This window comes from Macaca fascicularis, chromosome 8 (assembly GCF_037993035.2).
Source record: "Macaca fascicularis isolate 582-1 chromosome 8, T2T-MFA8v1.1".
Lineage (NCBI taxonomy): Eukaryota > Metazoa > Chordata > Mammalia > Primates > Cercopithecidae > Macaca > Macaca fascicularis.
This window is the reverse complement of record NC_088382.1, coordinates 34,873,643-34,895,395: the sequence shown is the minus strand read 5'-3', so window position 1 is coordinate 34,895,395 and position 21,753 is coordinate 34,873,643. Positions and strand designations below refer to the sequence as shown.

The following is a 21,753-nucleotide window of genomic DNA, read 5'->3' as shown; positions in this document are numbered from 1 at the left end:
AGCTGAGGAATTTTAATTACCTTCATTAAGACAGATAAAAGGCAATAGGACCTCTGGGAGTGGCCAGGAAATTCCTTTGATCTGCTAAGGAAGGTCTGGGAGCTAAATAGATTAATATGGCATTACAGAAGGATTTCTCAAATCAACAACTCTATGAGTTTATTCTGTTTAGATGTAACCATTAAAATATCCTGTTCAGCAAATAAAGAAACATACAAATGTGGAAAAAGACCAAGTTATATAAACTGTTTGGGGAAATACTAAATCATCACCACAATAGCATTACAACAAGAACAAGAATCTTAATGATTTCCCAATTTATAATCCAGAAGCAATAACATGTCAGAAAAATTTATAATATACTTAGGTACTGCAATAGCTTTAATGGGTGGTCACTATTAAATGTTAGCAATAAAAAATGCAAAAACAATTATAAATGAGACCGGAGACATGAATTTAAAAGAATAAATGATGGCCAAATAATATAGAAAATGACTATATCACTACAGACTTCCAACAGTATATAGGAACGCCTTACCTCAAGATAAAAACAAAAGTATGTTTATAATAATAGAATTTAAGCCAGAGTATAATTCTATTTCCTTCTACTGAAAGAGAAATTACACTTCTTCTAAGGAAAAGTGTTGATACACGTTTACATCCAAAAGGAAATCGGAAATAAATTCTCTTCCATTTAGTCAATTTCTTTGGTGAGAATTTTATTATCTCTAGTGGCTGGTGAGCCTGAATTTTGTTAGTACAGAAGTTATCCAAAGATGGGGCAAATAATTAAGACTCTCCCTGTTTTAATTGTTTTTCCAAATCAAAACGAATAATATATGCAACATTTTTCTGCAAATTGTCTTAACACACCCTGCAAACAGTTTTAACACACTGCAAACAAAATGAAACAATCCTATACACCCAGAAAGTGCTATGTCATATCAGTATCTTCCCTAGAGATTTCCCTGATGTGCCTCAGCAGAGGTGCCTTCTCCTTTGTCTAAACACCTGTGAGATGTGATGGCTTCATCCTGGTCAAGCATGAATACGTCTTTTCTCCCCAGCTGTATCATAAATTCCTCAAACTTCTCCATATCCCACAGAACAGCAATCAATCATAGCATGCCAGAAGCAGTAAATAATCAACAAGTATATTGAATTAGGGAGGGCAAGGAGAAAATCCTGTTACTTTTATTGTTTACATTATAATGGCTGTCACATATGTTGCATTTCATTTCTGCATGTAGTATATAAGGATACTTTCTAATAAGCTGAACTCGGTTCTGAATTTCAGCTTCACCAGTCACTTTGTGTGTCTTGGGCAAATTCCATAACCGCTCTGAGACAGTTTCATCTGTAAAACGAGTATAATGACGCCAATCTCTGGGGTTATTGTCAAGATTTAGTGAGATAAGAGACAGGAAGTTCCTAGCACAGAGAAAGCATACCAAATACACCCAAGTCAATAAGGAGAAGACAGAAAGCTGAAGTGTGTCCACCTTTTGATAGCTACAAAAAGGTTGGTTTTCATCTTGCCCAGTTCCCCTAAGATATTCTAAATGCAAAACTCCTGCTCTCAGCCTGGTTCCACACAGCATTGCAGCAAGACAAGAAATCTTTCCAAAGCCCCGAGCCCAAAACGTTTGAGCAACCACCCTGCCCTCCAGTTGAGCAAGTGGAGTCTGGCAGATTGGTGAGTTTGTTTCGTTTTTTTTCCTGTGTGTGCTGGAAGGTTTCCTTTAGAGTCATTTTGCCAACAAGGCCATTTCAATTCCCCTCCCCAAAAGCTCCCACCCCAATCTGTTGCTGGTGAGGGTTGGGTTCAGCATGAGGTTCAGAAAGGAGATATCCCCCCTCCTCCCTGGGGGACCCTCAGTTCACCCTCTCACCCCCATCCCTGCATCACCTCTTGTTGCACGGTGCATGGTTCCCGGATGCTCTCCTAAGGAGTCTCCTTCCTTGGTATTTCATTATTGCTCATTCTTGGTGTCATGTCCTAAAGTCCATTCAGAAAAGTCATGCTATCATTTTAACTTCTCCGGGAAAGTTGTTTCTTTCTCTCTCCCTCTCTCACTCCTCTTGTTTCCACTCAGTGTCTTCTACCTGTGCTGCCACCACAAATGCATGGTGTTCTAATGAAGGAACCCTCACTGCAGAGCCAGCATGGCTGAGCCTGGACAAGTATCTCTCTGACCAAGCAACTTCTCCAGACATGATTCTCCCCGAAGGAGGTTGCCTGTTAAAGTAGTGCTTCTCAAACTGCAGTGAGCCTGAGAAACACCTGGAGAGTGGCACATCTGAAGGTGATCTGGGAATCTGCAGTCCTAATGAGCACCCGGGTGGTACAATACTGCTGAACCACAAACCACAACTGGAACAGCACCCTGTCAAAGGACCTTTGGCATGCATGTTAGGAGAACCGCTGGGTTCCTAAGAGAATGAAGAATGCAGCAATCAAGTAGTCGAGATTCATTTTGTTTCTGCTGCTATTGCCAGTTGGATCTCTAGCTCCACTGAATCCTGCTGCAGAGAGTCACTCTCCCTTCTCTCTGCTGATTAACATTAAGAAGGTACTTACTGTGGCCAGGTGCGGTGGCTTACACCAGTCATCTCAGCACTTTGGGAGACCAAGGAGGGCAGATTGCTTGAGGTTAGGAATTGAAGACCAGCCTGGCCAACATAGTGAAACCCTGTCTCTACAAAAAATACAAAAATTAGCCAGGCATGGTAGTGCATGCCTGTAATCCCAGCTACTCGGGAGGCTGAGGCACCAGAATCACTTGATCCAGGGAGGTGGAGGTTGTAGTGAGCTGTAATTGCACCACTGCACTCCAGCCTGGGCAACAGAGCAAGACTCTGTCTCAAAACAAAGACAGAAAGAAGGCACTTACAATGACCTAAGTACTCTACAGACATGATCTCAGCTGGCACTCACCAATCTGAGAGAGACACATTATTCTCATTTTACAAAGAGAAATTTAAAAGTTTAGAAACATGGAGTTCCCAAGGTCATGAGTGACAGAGGAGAGGTAGGAGCCAAGGCCTGACCCTTAATTCACGTCCTAAGTCCACCCTGAAGCCAGATATTCCCCACTAGACTCTACCATGTCTCATTTCCTTCCTGGAGAAATATAAATGTGTGATGTGTGCTGTTTCCTCACTCAGACAATGAACTTGTCAGCGTAGGATAGAGACACAATGTCAATGTCACAATAACATGGTATGTTCATTGTAGACTACAGAAGACAGTTTTGTCCAAGTGGATCTGATTTGACTACTTGCAAAACGTATGCAGTTCTCCCTACTCATCTACGCATATGCACTCTTTGAAGATAAACAGGAAAGTCTACCTTTAGCAACAGGTACCCACGATGGCAGAGAGGGCAAAAGGACCTCACCCAAGTGATGGTGTGACTAGAATTCTATCCAGATCTTCTTGTTCCAGCCATATCGTGGTTCTACACAGCAGATCAGATGACCTGGAGGCAAATAAAGGTTCTGCCTCCCAGAAGCTGTGTGACCTTTAAAGTTCTGTAAACCTTTTTGAATCTCAGGTTAAAATTGGAATAAAATGATATACCTTGCAAGATGGTGTTAAGGAATAAATGAGGTAAGATATGTAAACATGTTCAGCCCATAATAGAAACTCAGTAAATTCTAATTCTCTCTTTTCTTATTCATCTTCTAATCTTGTGCAGAGTGTCTTCAACTTTATTAGTTGAAAAAAAAAAAAAACAAGTCCAAGAGCTACCAGACTTAAGTGCACACTAAAAATCACCTGGAGAGCTTTTCAAAAATGCAGATTCTCAGGACAAACCCTGGGCCACATGAATTATCACCTCTGGAAGTCTAGTCCAGGAATCTGCAAACTATAATGTACAACCCATTTTACACACCACTGGTCTGTCCAAGATCAGAATGTCTGGCCCAATACGTCATCTATGGTTCTCCATGGTCAACTGGAGGGAGGAGCCCACAGGTAAGGTCGGAGGTTTCAGAACTTGTCTTCCCATTTTTTCATTTCATTTTCATCTTTTCCCCCATTTTTAAAAATGTATAATGCGTGGTTTTCAGAAATATAACACTTAGCTTATTTACTCTGTATTAAAATTAGGAAAAACCCAATATAAAATATCCTTCCATGAAAACACTATTATTGCACTCAAAGTAAATAAATGAAACAGGAAATTCAAAATCATTCTTCCCATGGTGGTTCAAACTCCCTATGCAAATAATAGCTATGAATGCATCAAATCAGCAGCCCCCTAGACAATGAGAAGGCTGCATATAGATGGGCAGGAAAAATGCATGCAATTACTGTCAGAATAACAACTTTGAATTCTTTGACTGCCATTCATTAAAATGCTCAGTCACAGCTTCAGATAAAGGGAGCTCCTGTGTCAACCTAATACATGGTTCAAGGACCTTTTGACTCAAATATTTTTCTAAATTAGATTGATAGATGTCACTTCACAAGTATTTATGCGACAAGGCATTGTATTCTCGTAGGACCTGGGTACCAGCTATGAATGGTAGTTAATTCTCAAGTCAGTGTGCCAAGAAAAATTTGAACAATAATTTGTCCCTGAAGCAGCTTATGTAGTACATAGAAAAGAATTCTTAGCTCAGGGGAAAAACACATAAAAGAGTGACCTTCAGCAACATGTTAGTAACAATCAATTTTGATGATTTTTTGAAAAATCTTATCTTTATACAAACTATCCATTGGGTCTCTCAATTTAGCCATTCTTCCTAGACTTATACCCCACCACCACAGAAAGCCTTGGAGTACTTAAAACAGCTTTGTGCTACTTATGTCCAGATAAATAAAAATATTACTAAAACCCAATCTTAACCCGGAAGTTGGCGAATAGTACTTCAGTCTGCTCCTGGTCTGGGCTCCACCTCTGGCATTGGCCAGAACTGCGTCCTAAGTCCTCACTGGTCCTAACTGCGATGTGCACTTTTACATTTAAAATGTGTGGCAATACTCAGCAATCAAAAAGTCCTGGTTTGGGCTCTCTCTTCGCCCTCTTCCATCAGGATGTTCGAAGGACTCAGATGCAGCAGCCACTTCTTCCCTCCTGAATCCTTTTTGGGTCTTCCTCTCACTGCCCTAATTGTTTCTTTCCCATCACTCTGTCTCCTTCTCTGCCTCACCTTTAAAGGTGGCTGTTCCTTACGCTTCCTTTTCTCTTCACTTTTCCTTACCCTCTCCCACCTTCCCTAAGCAATCTTATCTACTTCATGGAGCTAGAAATGTCATGTCTTTGTCCAAAACCACCACACTCAAAAAGACAACCAGGAATTCTCTTCTGACCTCCAGCTCCAAACATGCACATGCTTCCTTGGTATTTCCATGTGGATATATCAACAATACACTAAACAAGGCCTTCTTCTCCTGCAGTATTCACCATCACATTATCTACTGCGCATACAATTTGCTCAAGCCAGAACACTCGGGGCCATCCTCCCCACCGCCCCTTGCAGGCATTGCCCCATCACAGTCCAGGCTAAAAGAAGCTTCCAAAAATCATCTCAAATCTTTTACTTCTCTTCACCTCCGTGGCTCCCACTCTAGTCCAGGCACACATCCAGTCTCAGCTGGAGCCCTACCTCAGCTCCCGGAATGCACTCTTATTCCCTTTCAGTCCATTCTCCTTACAATCACCAGTTGTGATGTTTTTGAAATGAAAACCACATAACTCCTCTTCTTAAAAATCCTTCATTGGGTTCCTCTGTTTTAAAGATAAAATATGGAATCCTGGAAAGTCTAGAATGGTCTGACTGTTCCTTACCTCTCAGACCCCATTTTTGCTTCCTTTGCACTGACTGTCCTTTCTGCTCTTCCTCATCCCTCTGCCCCAAGATTGGAAATGCAAATCTTTCCTCTCCTCATTTCCCCTCCTCCTCCCTACCCTAACAGAAATGCTTCTTTCTCAAGAAGTCCTTCTTGTATCTTTCAGACTAAGATAGATTCTTCTGTTATATGTTCACCTGGCTAGGACATTGTACTTTTCCCTCACGAGGCTTAGCACAACTGTAATTATATAATTATTTGTGTAACCATTTTGCCTCTCTATCTTCTTAGCTCAGAAAGGGGCATGTCTAATTTCTTCATCATTGTCACGCCAAAAATCAGTACAAAGCCTATCATATAATAGATGCCTGATAAACATTTGTTGAGTAAGTAAATGAAAAAAGTAGGCTTGCTGCTTCTCTTTTTCTATTAGCCACCTACATTTGTTTAGCAATCTCATGATTCTTGTAATTTATTTAGGAAACATGCTAAGAATGCCACCTATAATAATTTCTCCCACACGGTGGGAATGCCTAAATCTGAGTGGAAAGGAATAGGATTTGGAGGCTATGCAAATGGATTGGAAAAGAATACAGGGTATTCTTTTTTATTTTTTATTTTTAAAGACGGGTCTTATTCTGTTATCCAGGCTGGAGTGCAATGATGCAATCATAATTCACTGTAAACTCAAACTCCTGGGTTCAAGGGATCCTCCTGACTCAGCTTCCAGAGTAGCTAGGACTGAAGGTGCACACCACCAAGCCCAGCAAATTTAGTTGTTTTTTTTTTTTTTTTTTGTACAGACAGGGTCTCACCATGTTTCCCAAGCTGGTCTCAAACTCCTGGCCTCAGGCAATTCTCCTGCTTCAACTTCCCAAAGCACTGGGATTATAGGCATGAGCCACCATATCTAGCCAAAGCAGTAGAGTAATGACAAACTTCTCATCTATTTTAATGAAGAGATACATTCCTTATTGACCTGTGAGCAAGACAATGTGTTAAGCTGTTCTTCAGTGACCTTGAACTCAAGATCCTCACAAAGCCAAATGACTGATGGCAAAAATGACACTGAAAGGCACATTGCATGTATCATGATTCTTTATACTTTACACATAATTCACAAGTATCTTGTCTTCTCAACATTTAATAAAATGCTTTAAAGAGAGCATAGCAATAACATACATGAGACAGATGCACAAAAGACTACTCCTTTTACACGGCTTCAAACCCATTCATTATCTCCATTCACCTGGGATGAACTGGCTGTGTTTCCTCCTGGGTTGCACAAAGAAAGCACAACCATGTACCCAGCTCACCATAAAATCACCAACAATTCTTGCTAACAGGAAGTAGGCGGGTGATATTGGCACTTTAATCATTTTCATGGACTTTTCAATAGTATTTTAAAGAGAAATATGACTGAGCCCATAATGACAGTTACTTTGCAAGTTACTGGAAATAAAACTACTTGAGAGTTAATAAAAGTGATTAAAAATGGTGGCCAAATTATTTATCAATACATTTAATACACCAGGCAGGTCTAACCTAACAATTCTGCTTTTACAGGCAGCTTTATCAGCCATTTTTAATTTATCCTACTATGAAAAAAAATGTGCATCATGAAACTCAATTAAGTCAGCGGTGATAAAGCCTGAGAATATTTCTCCACAGTCTCTACATCAAAATGATTTGTGAAACACAGAGCTCTAGAAGGCAACCTAACATGCCTGGGAGAGACAGAGTGAATGTAGCCTGACCCTCTGCATTTTTCAGTGATATCAAATGAAACAAGACGTAGTGAGCATTAAATGTTGAAGATTTATTGCAAAACTCACCCATAAAATGCTAAGTTGAACATAAGTAATTACACATAGTTAATACACTATTTATCTACAATACACATAGATGCCTTTCATCATCAGCTCTGCACACCGGCATGGGGCTCTTCCACTGCAATGAGGCAGCAAAGGGCAAATTTGTCTACATTTCAGGGAATAGAAAGGCCATTAAAAATAAATGGCCATCACAAATTGGAACCCTGCCTATTTCAACCAATTTGGTCTGGAGGTGAGGTTTGGCTATGCCTCAGGTGGTAGTGCAGATTTTATTCAGGGGAAAATTAGGACCAGAACATCTTGTGTTCTGTTCATTCAATAGGTAGAAATAAACTATTGCATTTTACTTATTATGTATTAAGGGTATCATTTGTTACAGCAGTTAGTCTACCCTAACTAATACATCTTCCATGAGGAAGGCAATGTTCTAAAAAGACAAAGATAAGTAAGACATAGTACTTGCCACAAGTCACTATTTTTTGTTAAAAATAGCATTTACTACTTCTTGTTAAAAAGTAATGTGCATTCGTTATAGAAACTTTAGAACATACAAAATGAAGATAATTCTAAAGATCAATAATCCCAATACCCAGAGATAAACACTGTTAACATTTAGCTATACAGAGTTCTAGGCTTTTATTTTTATTGAAAGATCAATGGGAAGAAAAGAGAAGGGAAGGGAAGGGAAGGGAGAAAGGAAGAAAGGGAGGGAAGTAGGAAGAGGGGAAAAAAAGGAGACAGAGAAAGAGAGAGAAAGAGAAAAGAAAAGGAAAAGAAAAGAAAGAGAAAAGTCAATCACACATATATTATACAACACTTTTCACTTGACAATGTGCTATAAACATATCTCTAAGTCATCATATTTTCTCCTAAAACAAGATTTGTAAAGACGATAGCACAATCCGTTATAGAGTTATCCAGTGTTATTTAACCATTCCACGGAAGCACAGTCAATCTGAAATGACAGGTAGTGACAGTACAACAAACAGGTAGACAGAGAAGCAGACTATTCTGGGAAAAGAGAAAGAGAACAATACGTACAAATCCATGGAGCCCTAAAGCTGCCTGGAGCATGTAGAGAATGTCATCAGTGTAGCACAAGGTTCCAGAGAGGAGAAGGAACTGGACAAGAACACTTGGGACAAAAGCTAAAAGCCCTTACATGCCATTCAAAGGGGTCTGAGTTTTATCCTGATGTCAACCAAAAAGCTTTAGGTAAAAGCACAGTACCATATATTCTACTTTAGAAAGACCATTCTAGCAACAGTATAGAAAATGGATGAAAGAAGGAAAGAATCCATGCGTAAAGAGGTTGTTACAGTTGCTGTAAGAATCTATTACAGAGAAGATGAAGTGAGGGAAGAAGGGATGAATCTGAGATTTGTTAAGGACATAGAATCAATGGGATGTGGTCACTAATCTGGTATGGGGCAGGAGAGGTTTCTGGTTTGAGGTAACTAAAAAATATTAATGCTGCCATATGGTGAGGGGTTAACTGAATTTATCTCAGCACCTACTACTCTGGCACCAGATAAGAGTTGACCAAGGAAGTCACTGGGAATAACTGTTGTGCTCATACTAGCAGTGAGGGTAGAGTCGTTATTAGGATACAAATGTGCAGAGGGACTGGCAGAGAAGATGAGGCACTGGTTAAAATATTTCACATAAAGTGTTTGTAGGACATAGGTTACCAGGTAAGTAGTTAGATGTACAGATCGAGAACCAAAAAGAAAGGTCTGGGCTAGAGATATAGATTGAGGAAACATACTTCATAAGCAGCATTGGCTGTTCTGCAGTAGGCGAATCCACCAGGAGTCGGAGACATCAAACTGAAAGAAAAAAAATATGGACCTAGCCCAGCTAAGCCCTGCCCATCCTGCCCCAATGTCATGGAGCTGCCAATACCTCTTCATGCAGAAATGTAAGAAGTCAGATCAAACTATTCCTATTTGACAACTGTTTAAGCATTGCTCATTTTACTTACAAAAGGGCTTAAATGCATCCTTTTCTTGCCGAAACCATAAAAATCATAATTTGAGAAAGAACCCAACCCTGGCATCTCCCTGCAGCCATCAGAAATGGTGCCATCTCCCTGAAAACCAAGGTCTCCACATTCCCCGTGCCGACCTCATCCATTTCAGCAACAATGCTAACTATTAGAACCTAAAACAATGCCCCATCTACATTGTAAAAATAAATTCATAGTAAATAGTAAAACCATTCAAATCTTTATTTTTCATTTTAGCACCACAAATGACTGAACTTTCTCATTCTAAAGTATACAGTTGTGGATTAATCATACTTTATCATTTCAAAGACAGGCTTGCAGAGGCAATGGTATTTGCTTTTTGAAAAGACGATGCCAGCAAATACAAATAACTGTTAGTATTTTTACAAATGACACAGAAAGGCCATGGAGATAAGATTTAGAGGAAGAAGCCACCTTCCCTTGAAGGTTCCCTCTCATTCAGCTCTCTTTCTCTTCTCTTAGAGTGTCTAAAAGTTTGACAATTGTTTTCCTCCGTGTATTCTCCTGAGAACAACACTAAGTAAGAGGAGAGGAAGAGAAAAGCTCTAGAGAAAGGAGGTTTGTATGTTTGGGTCATTTCTGAGGACCAAATACAGTTTAAACGGACCTTGAAAAGCATTTTACCTTCTCATTTTGCATATTAGGAAACTGAGACCCAAACAAGTGAATAAAGTCAGCGTCCCACAATCACACAGGTACTAACTACAAAGCTGAAAGTGGAAAGGATTCTTCTGAATCTGAGGCCAGGGCACTTTTCACTGGCAAGTAAGCTGAAGACCCTGCTAGTGTCCAAATGCAAGAATAGCGTTGGCTGCCAGTGAGGCAAGACACACAAAAACAGAGAAAATTTTAAAAATCCATACATTGTAACAAACACAATATGGCAGAGGAAAAATTTGTAACAGTACCTTGTATAAAGTACACAGGAAAGAGGAGTTCTGTGTTCAAATTCTAGAGTGCATATCTCAGGTAGGAATCATTACTAGTTTCGTTACGGAAGCAGTAGGATTTGAGCTGTTCCTAGAAGGAAGAACAGAAATTCCACGGGTAGAAATGAGGGTGGAAGAAGATTGAGGCAGAGGAAATGGCATATGTAAAAACAGGAGAGTTAGGAAAGTGCCTGGCCTGCTCAGGGAGCAGTCAGAGTGGATAAAGTGTTCATATGGGAAGGTGAGAAAGATAAGACTTTATTGAGGCTAATGAGGACATTGAATGTTGAAATCTTGAGTTAACTATGGTGCATCCATTGAAACTTTGAGTAGGGAACATGGCTTAAGAAAAGTAGTATTTCAGGCCAAGTGCAGTGGCTCATGCCTGTAATCCCAGCACTTTAGGAGGCTGAGGTGGGGGAGATTGCTTGAGCTTAGGAGTTCAAGACCAGCCTGGGCAACATGGCGAAACCCCATCTCTACAAAAAAATACAAAAATTGTCCAGGTGTGGTGCCATGGGCCTGTGATACCAGCTACTCGGGAGGCTGAAGTGGAGGATTGCTTGAGCCCACGAGGTTGAGGTTGCAGTGAGCCAAGATCGTCCTACTGCACTCCTGCCTGGATGACAGAGAAAGACCCTATCTCAAACAAACAAACAAAAAAGTATTATTTCAGAATGACTCAGCCTCTTCTGCAGTACTGATTAGAAGGGGATTGGAGTAATGGACAGGAATATAGACAGGGAAATTGCTGGGGTAGGGGCAATTAATGAATACATTAAATCAATTAAAAGGTTCTGAAACTAATCAAAGTATGATAAGGTTCCTTTCTGGACTGCACTGATAGCAATATGAATAAAAATATAACATTCTTATGATAGCCTTGGAGGACTGTTTTCTGTAAGTGCATTTTCTAAGCTTATTCTTTACATCTTTCATTGTTTTTATTTCTAAGCTTACTCTTTAAACCATTGTTTTTATTAAGCTGTTATCCATTGTAATTTCCTTATTTCACAGCTTCAGATTCAGGATCTTACATGCTATTTAAACTAAGAGTTGAATAGATGAACACCTCTCTTTTCTGAGAACTTTTGCTTCTTATTAATGACAGTGTAATTAGAGACACTAACTTTGTATAGAAAACAACAACAATATAAAAACTGCTCACCACTATTCTACGTACATTAGAAACGCTGGTATCAAAACAGTAGAAAATAACATGTGTGAGGGAGGATGTGGAGAAACTGGAACCCTTGTGTACTGCTGATGGGAATGTAAAATAGTACAGCTGCTATGGAAAACAGTGTGATGGTTCCTCCAAAAAGTGAACCTAGAATTACCATATGAGGCTGGGCGCCATGGCTCGCTCCTGTAATCCCAGCATTTTGGGAGGCCAAGGCAGGCGGATCACCTGAGGTCAGGAGTTCAAGACCGGCCTGGCCAACATAGTGAAACCCCATTTCTACTAAAAAATACAAAACTTAGGCATGGTGGCACACACCTGTACTCCCAGCTACTCAGGAGGCTGAGGCAGGAGAATCACTTGAACCCAGGAGGTGGAGGTTGCACTGAACCAAGATTGTGCCACTGCACTCCAGCCTGGGTGACAGAGTGAGATGCCATCTCAAAGAAAAAAAGAATTACCATATGTTTCAGCAATTCTGCTTCTGCATTTATACCCCAAAAAAATTGAAAGCAGGGATTTGAGAAGACATTTCACAGCAGCATTATTTACAATTGCCAAAATGTGAAAGTAAACCAGGTGTCCACTGATGGATGGATGAATGAATCAACAAAATGTGGTATTTACATACAATGGAATACTATTGAGCCTTTCAACAGAAGGCAATTCTGACATATGCTACAATATGATGAACCTTGAGGACATTATGGTAAGTGAAATAAGTCATTCACAAAAAGACAAATACCATATGATTCCACTTAAATGATGCACTTAGTAAAAATCAGAGAGGCAAACAGTAGAATAGTGTTTGTCAGTGGCTGGGGGAGGAGAAAATGAGAAGTTGTAGTTTAACGGGTATAGAATCTCGGTTTAACAAGGTCAAGAGTATGGCGATGGATGGTGGTGACAGTTGTACAACATTATGAATGTATTGAATACTTCTGAACTCTATGCTTTAAAAAGGTACTGCAAGTAGTTAAATGTGTAAAGACAGAAAGTAGAACGGTGGTTGGGGAAAGGGAATGGGGTGTTAGTGTTTAATAAATACAGAGTTTCCATTTTGGGAAGATAAAAAAAAATCTGGAGATGGAGTGCAGTGAGGGTTGCACAGCAATGCAAATACTTAATGCCACTGAACTGCACGCCTAAAAGTGGTTAAAATGATAAATTTTATGTTACCATAAATTTTTCTAAACTGCTCATTGGAATAAAACTATATTCCAAAATGCTAGGGTGTTTTATAAAATTTCTGCTCCAACAAAAAGAAAGGTGCTGGTATTCCTGAGGACAAGATGCAACCCATCTCTATGGATGAGAATGAAGACAACAGAGGAAAAGGTCGTCCGGAGGTATCCAGGCTTGCAGAGCAGCAGCATGCCTAGGTTATCTCAATGTTGTGGCCCTATGTGCTGATAACAGGACAATGCGCACACCGGCTCTGAGCAGAACCTCTCCATTCTGGCAATCACTAAGTGGCCCCAACTGCCAGAACCACTTCACAAGGCTAATGAGAAATTCTATGTGAAGCAAACACAGTCATCCATTTCCTTCTCAGTAGACAGCTCCCCTGCTCTGTACAGAGGTACAGCCGGGATGCTCCCTGCAGTGGAGGAAAATGCTGCCACCACATCTGCTGCTTCACTGATAACACATCGTCTCCCACAGTGCCTCCAGGGCCGACCACGGAAGTGAAGGCAAAGAACCTCATTATTCATCAGAGCCCAAATGGGCACGTGCCACCCCACCTGCAGGCTAACCAAGAGCTCTTGTGATGTTAGAAACAAGAAAAGTAAGTGAAGAGGAACTGATCTAAAATCTCTTTGTATTACTTCTTAGGGATATAAGCTGTGTTTTTCCATCTTCAATTATGAGAATAGATTTCAATATAAAGTATCACTTATAGTACTGAGATGGTTAAACACCTGTGAGGAGAGATCCAAGGAGAACATAAAATTTCTGAATACTGAGATCTGTCACCCAAAATAAGTTGGGATGATTTACAAATGGTTCTGCTGAAAACAGTGGTAAGGGTTCATAGACTGTTGCAAAACTCTTCTGTACTTTTAAGTATTTACGACACTGGAATTTTTTTTTTTTTTTTTTTTCCTGCTGGGCTATAAGCTACACAGAACAAATACTGTTCTAAAAATAAGTGAGAGAAAAGTTTTGGGAAATTAAATAACCTTTCTCTGAAGCCCCAAAGGTCGATCCAGATTACAGTAAGGCTCTGGATGGGAAGAGAAGAGAACAGTGTTCTGGTATCAAACTCACCATACCAGAAACCAGAAGAGAAAAAAATCAAAAGTATGTTTTTATCTTGCTAGAACTATCCAACCAGCTGGGGTGCTTCAGTCATTTATTCATTAATTATTTAACAGGAATTTAATCTACACATAAAAATCAAACTCTATGTGTCTATCAAAGAGGCCAAAAAAATATACCAACTCCATAAGTGGTAGTTACAACTATGTGGTTTTAGTATGCCCTCAATTTTTTAGGTGTCTTTGCCTTAATGGCAATTCCCAGATAAAAGACAACCATTTGGGATGACAGTATTACCGCTATGGGTTTTCCAAATTTAGCAAAGCTGACAGTACTTCACATCTCTTATCCCTCATCCATCCCCTGGGCTCCTGGGTATACCCAGTACCGAGACTCTAGTGCCCTCATCAGGTATGTTCCCTCGCACTGGGCTTGATTCAGCTCACATATTCTGGCACAGCAGAGCAAAAGAAAAGGAAACAATTCCCTCCTCTAGGTTCTCTTGGGCCACTGCTACCTCCTGAATCTGGCTACCAGCTCCGGATTCATGCACCACTCAGAGCTGTTTTCTTGCTCCCAGCAAGCCAGGGCACATGTCCAAAGACAGAGCCTTGGGCTTTGGAGAGAAAGCCTCTGAACTAGAGATGCAATGCAGGTTACCATCCACGTCCTCATGGGATAGACAAAGAGCCCATCAGAAACAGAAAGACCATTTGCATTCACAGTCTTGTGATCTAAGACCTCTCTTTTCCAACATTTCTTGGACCCAGACAGCCGCATTTCAAGGTTTCAAGAGAAGGCTAGTCCGCGTGATAATGACTAGCAATCCTATACTCACACACCAAAATCTACTCCTGGGCCCCATCATTTACCCAAGGCTTTCCCTGTAGTATCTTCATAGGGGAAATAAAGATGAAGAAAAAAAAAAAAGAAAACAGAAGTCTGAGTTAGAAAGTAGTAGGACAGTCTCCAATGATCCATCCAGACTGTAGGTAAAATTTCTTCTTTTTGATTTTTTAGTTATAATTTAAAACAAGATATAAATTTTTACTAGGTCCAAATGAGGTAAATCAAGGGCCAGGAAAGAACTTCCTAACAAACTATTTTCCATAGGGAAAAATATCCTGGTTCTCCTGAAGAAGACCAAAAATTAAAGTAAATTACCACGTACGCATCTCTCTCTAGGATGCCGGGATGGCAAGTCTATGTTAGGGAGAACTGTTTCCTAATAATTGTATCCATGCCAAGAAGAGGCTAGTTGATCTATTTTTAACCTTCAACTTTACCAAAATTTCTTGTATTTTATCTGCTTCAACCTGTATGGAGCATTTAGGGATGAAAATCCAGGGGGCAAGACTTCAGAAACAGATTTACTTCAAGTGCACTACAGCACTCAACAACTTAGGCAATATGAAAACAAAACCTCTCAACTAGGACAATCCCTCAACTTAAAAAGACCAAGTTTTGTCTTAGTCATACAGTTATTTGTGAATTTGTATATTCTGTAAATCCACAAATAATTCAACATTAGATTTCAACAGAATGTGTCAGTAAGCAAACGTTCAAGTATTAGAAAGCGACCGATATTCTGGAGAGGATGGGGGTAAACTAGCCAGGTTATATATTCTTTCATAACACTAATTTTAACTTACGTGTTATAACATAAAAGCAGAGTAACAATATGCAGGCGCAAACTTAGAGCATTCTATATGGGTTGAAAACTGTCCACAATGCCCACTTCTGTGATATAGAAATAAGATCACACAAATGTGATCTTATTTAGAAATAAATTTATTTAGAAATAATTTATTTAGAAATTTATTTAGAAATAATTTATTTAGAAATAAATTAGTTTTTGCTTTCTTATGAAGACTTTCACTAAGCCATGTTACACTGTTTTGGGGTGGTAACAAATTGCTTGAATCAGTAAGAACCCTAACTGTATGCTTTTCGTTTTCATTATCATTTATCTATATAAAGCTAATCAAAATACCCATTCATTTAGACCTATCAAAAGAGATCATTTTTTCAGATCATTCAACCATATTAAAAACAAATAAAAGGCTAAGTATTGCTAGGGGGATTTAGAGATCTTTGGATATCTAAGCAGTTCATAAATTGTCATGAAAATGTACAAGAGGGTTGTAAAAGACATTATGTTTATAATTAAGAAAAAAAAAACAGGAAGAAAATAGGTATGGAAGCAAAGGAGATTTCCTGAACAATGAATAAATTATATTTGACAAGGGCAATAACCCGCCCAATCACGTCTTTTGCTCTCATTTGCTATAAATATACCAGCCAGAGGAAGTACAGCTCACTGTTTTAATTCTCTGTTGTCTAAACCTCCTAGTCTTACTTAATACATCAGGACATATGGTAAGACTTTCCCTAGATTCAGAGGATCTATAGATACTCCAGAACTGATGAGAACGATCCCCTAGTGCTAGTTAAATATTCTGACTCAGATACTTAAATCCACTTTTTAAAATATTTTTATTCTAAGGAGTTCTTTTCCTAAATGACCTATGTTGGTTTCATTTTTAACATAAATATAAACAAATATATATATAGTTTCTCTACTCAGTAGAAGGAGCTATTTTAAATTCAGTATATATTTTTGACAGCAAGATTTACAAAGTTTAAAAAGAGCAGTCACAAACACTTGGGAAATTAAATTTACATGTGTATTTACAACATACAAGCAGTCGGGCTATATCTGTTACTGTTCTGTTTCCTTAATATAGCTTTTATTAAGAATAGTTTTCTTAAATGCTGACTGGAAAATCTCTGCAGCATTTTCTTTCATTTTCAAAACACCACAAGGTTAGCACACTTTATTAAATAGTGACTAAAGATATTAAAAAGAGCAAGTGCTATGTATCGTAAATATTTGACAAAGATGTTTACATTATCAATACATGCATACGTCTTCATTCTACCATCATATGATATAAAATACTTAGATTGGCTTGTAAGATCAGAATTGATGTACAAATCTGACATGGCCCAGTTGTAGATGTTATCCAACCTCAGTGTTTGTACTCCTTTTTGGAAATCAGCTTCTGCCTCGTATAACCACAATGCTTTGGAAGCTAAAAGTGTAGCATATCAAACAATGACTTGTTTGAATAATAGAGATTTAATTGAACAGCAAATTATCCTGCATACCGATGAACATAAAACCCAGGAATATTTCTTAGGTCGTTCAGTGAGCAACAGAAAAAGCGAAGACTACAAAAACTTTAAATAACTGTAAAGGAAGTGTAATTTATACAAACTTCAACTACAAAGCAAACAAGCTACGAATTTCCATGTTGTCTTCTAAAATACACTAATAGTTTCTGTTTCCAAAGGTCCATGTTTCAAAGAGCTTCTTGTTTTATCGACATTATTCAGGAGTTTATATTAGATGAGGGGGAAAGAGAAAAAGGAATTTCAAGAGGAAAGATTTTTATTAACTCAACCCTAAGGCTAATCTGTTGCATGTGTAGTTTCTACACTAGCAAACAACTTGTAGGAAACAGCACTGCAACTGACAGCAGCAGAGCTGGAAACTGTTCCCCTGGGTATGATATCACAAAATGACTTTGCTCTATTCGTTCTCCAGCCTAGCATTATGGCTCAAGCCTGCACACAACCATCACACCCCCAGGGCAGCTTGGTGTTAGGTGAGGGCCTTCTGCTCCATCACTCTCCCTGAAATCTTCTGACCAGAAGCAGCTCAACCAGGACAAATCAATCCCCATTCTCATTCTTATTCTCTCCTCTCGTTTCTCTCTCTCTCTTTTCCACTTTTGTGTGTTTCTTTGCCTGGCAGATTCTGAATGGCATTATCTTAGACCACACAACTGGATGAAGTCACACATTCATTCATTCATTCTCTCTCTCTCTCTCTTACACACATACACACACACACACACACACTTTTACACTCAATATTCCAAGTACAGATTTACTGAATTTACATTATATAAAATAGCTGGTATTATTTACTTTTATCCTCCAGTATTACAAGAAACACTATGTTTGTAAAAATGTGAGGAGAAACTTTTAGCACGATTTCAGTTAGAACTTAGCTAAATCTATTAGTTGAGGTTAAAAGCAATATCCTACTTTAAATCACATAACACTAAAATCACCTAGCACACACAATAACGATAGAAACCCAGGGCAGTCACTTTGTGATTTCTTAATATACTCGATTACATGCAGAAAGATTTCCAGCTCACTAAAAACCCACTTTTTAAAAATGTGCCACAACTTACAACTATGTGTTATTTCATTTGACTGGCAAACTGAGGGACAAAACTAAGTACCTTCAGTGAAGTTTTTTCTCCTTAGAAGCACAAGAACAGAATATGATTCCTCCAAACAACATGGGCTTTCCATTTCCAAACATTCTCTGGATGTTTATAGTAACTTTACCTCTCAAGTCTTACATTTCTTTCTAGTTAAAAGGCATAACTAACACAATTGATAATCTGGTAATGCACCCCCAATGCTAGGCATCATAGCTGACTACCAACCCCTTTATATTAACTTCCCACCTTGTGGAGTGAAAGATTCAAAACTCATATGACTTGGGATAAAGGGAAAATCCTTCCTGAATTATACACAATAAAACATGTGAAAACTGGACAGTGGTGTTGCTTAAAAGGTTTTGTTTCCGATTCTATAAGAGAATAAAATATGCTGCAGTACAGTGGTGCTGAGCTTTTCTGTTCCCTAATAAGACAGTTCCCAGCAGAGCATTTCCCATGCTTTAGAGTGACATCTATCAGTGGGTCTCGGGGAATCCCGATGCCACTCAGCTTTCTTCAGCACCACTCTCACTGAACAGCTTCTGTCCACTGAGTGGTGCAATCCTAACAGGTCTCTGGCATACAAAGTACATTGTTCAGATAAGGGAACGGTGGGTGAACAATGATCTTTGCTGTCATTAAAACCAAATCATCAGGTATTAATTAACTGCAGGACATAAGCACCACAAATACCAACTAGAAATTTAAATAATTGGCCCCCACCAGACACAAATTTAAAAGAACTGACATACTCTCCATCACAGGCAGACTCTGCATGGCATGGTGCTGAGTTTTATAAAAATTCAATTAACCCAAACGTCTATTAGACGGATACATAAAGACCAGGGGGAAAAGCTATTATGCATGTTGGAATTTGTGATGTGTAATCGTGTTAATTTACTGTTTGAGAAGAAACCCCGCTATGTGTTAGTGATTATACGGTAATCAGAAAATTATACAGATATTTAGATCATAGAAATTAGTTTATGAATGGCATAAACATAACGCTACCTCGGCAACATAATGAGATAATCAGCTAATTTCTCAAACCTGATCATATGAAGCAGACCCGGGAAGAATACTTTTCAGTGGTGAGTGGGAAAAGGTGTAGCAAATCAACTGCTAAACTTCCAAAATTATTCTTCTTCAGGGCCTACATGTGATACTCCATAATTTCGTTCATCTGTTCTGATTCACTGAAGTGCAAAAACATCCTCCAAACCAAAATATTGTGAAAACAAAATTTCTTGAGATGATTTGGCCAAAAAAAAAACCCCCACCAATAACAACTTTATACTTCTCACCTATTGTACATAGTCACAAGGTACAGACCGCACCTCTCTGTTGGACATTGAGTTGCCAAAAAGCTCTACCTCATCTGTCGGGGAATGTCAGTTCACTGCCCCTTCCTTGCAGAGACTTCTCAGACACAGAAGCAAACCCCTAACCATCTCCACACTGGACTCCATGTGATGGGAAAGCGTTAAAATCCTGCGGGACTCACCCTTCCTCCTTCAAAGGAGGCCCAGAATCAGCAACTCCTAACCAAAACCAAGTTCATATCACCCACATGCAAGAAAGCAGCCGGCACATTTCCCATCTACTTGGTGAGCCAAACCCCAGAGCATTAAAAAGTTTCAGGCGGCCCCAACTGAAGACCAAACTTGGGCTTTCCCCAGTGGCAAAGCCTAAGACAAGGGAAGCTGGAGAAGGCGAAACCTCCCTCTCTGAGAGCCCACCACCCTAAAACCAACTGGGACCCGGAGCGCCTCTGCTCTGCTTGGGGGGCCGTCGAGCCCCGGTGCCCGCGCGCTCGGAATGCGCCCTTCTCGCCGCGGGTTCGCGCCCCCAAGGGCGAGGAACTTACCGCACCGCTTGCACAGCACCCGGCTGACCTCCTTCTTGAGGTTCCGGCCGGTCTCCAGAGGAGGGAAAGAGGCTCGGAAGGCGGCCGGCACGCGGCTGGTGCTGTTGGCGTCGGGCTCCATGAAGAAGATGTACCTGCTGTCCTCCTTGAGCCTCCCGCAGGAGGGGAAGGCGGGGTGTCCCCAGGTCCCCAAACGCACGGTGAGCAGCGAGTCCTTCTTCAAGCCCCCGGCTTTCACCGCCCACACCTGGTGCACCTTCACCAAATAGGGCGCCTCCTCCCCGGGCTCGCCGGCGCTGGGCACCGGGGCGGTGGGCCAAAAGGGCACGGTCCCGTTGGCGGCGAGCAGCGGCTCCTCGGCGGGCGGCCCCAGCGCCCGTGGGCCCGCGGCTGGCGGCTCGCGATCGCCGCCCCACGCCCCTGCCTCGCCCGCCGCCGCCGCCTTCCTGTCGAGTGCCCCCTGCTGCCGCCGCGGCGGGTGCACCTTTCCCTCGATCACCACCGCGGCGCGCTGAGCTAGCTCCTGCACGGATCCCACGCTGGGCGGGGACGAGTAGCACACCGAGGCCCCCGCGGGAGTCGCCTCGTCGCCGGCCGCCGCCCCCGGCGCCAGGGCCGCGGTCCCCAGCAGCAGCAGTAGGGGCAGCAGCGGCAGCGGCGGCGGCGAGCGGGCGGCTGGGCCGGGGCGCTGGGCCCGGGGCCCGGGACGGCCGGAGCGGCGCGGGGCGCGTCGCCATCTCATGGTGCGAGGTGCGTGCGGGCTTCTGGCTGTCGGTTCGGACTCTGCCCGGCTCTCTCGCGCTGCCTCCCTTTTCCTTCCCCTCACAGCACCACTCCTCCTCCTCCCCCCTTGCCCTCCTCCTATTATTTATTTATTGGGGGTGCGGGGGTAGGAGAGTTGTTTATGGGAGGAGGAGGGGGGAAGAAGTGGATGGAGCCACAGAAAGGAGAAGAGGTATAACGGCAAAAAAAAAAAAAAAAGCAAAATAGAAAAGGCAAAAAAGCCGCTGCCGCCGCCTCGGTTGCAGGGAGTGACAGGTCCCCCCACCCCCCGCGCCGCCGCTGCCGCCGCCGCGCCCGAACCCTGCTGTCGGGGCTGCTGTCACCGGAGGAGGACGTGGAGGTGGAGGAGCTGCTCCGCGGGTGACAGTCCTTTGTGTGAAGTGGTGCTGCGGCTGCTGCTGGGGCTGCGAGCAAGCGGCTGGGAGAGAGCGCGAGGGAGAGAGCCCTGGAGGCGGAGTTGCGTGCCTGGAAATCGCTGGGTGGCCGCGGCGGCGACAGCGTCCTGCGCCTCGCCAGTCTGTTTACCTGTGGTGCCAACTCGGCCCGCGCGTCCTTTCCCCATGCTGCTGCCAGAGCGGAGTCGGGCCCGCGAGTGGGTCCTCCTGGGCGTCCCTGTCCCCGAGCGCCTCCTCCCTCTCTGTCGCCCCGAGTGCTGCAATGGGAGGACGGGCGGCAAACAGGCTGCAGTCCGAGTGGGCTGCGGAGATTTACTGGGGAGTGAGAGGTGACGCTTCAGTGAGGAAGGACCTGTAGCCGGC

At 41.6% G+C, this 21,753-nt stretch overlaps 1 protein-coding gene across 9 annotated transcripts in view; it reads right to left on the bottom strand.

Annotated features, from left to right (window-relative positions):
- NRG1 (neuregulin 1) overlaps positions 1-20,997 on the bottom strand; it is a 1,138,773-nt gene extending 1,117,776 nt beyond the window's left edge. For all 9 annotated transcript variants that reach the window (XM_065519067.2, XM_045399020.3, XM_045399022.3 and 6 more), the window contains exon 1: positions 20,213-20,997. In XM_065519067.2, the coding sequence (XP_065375139.1) occupies positions 20,213-20,954 (742 nt within the window). In that variant the 5' untranslated portion in view covers positions 20,955-20,997. The remainder of the gene's footprint in view (positions 1-20,212) is intronic.
- Between the last annotated feature and the right edge of the window lie 756 nt (positions 20,998-21,753).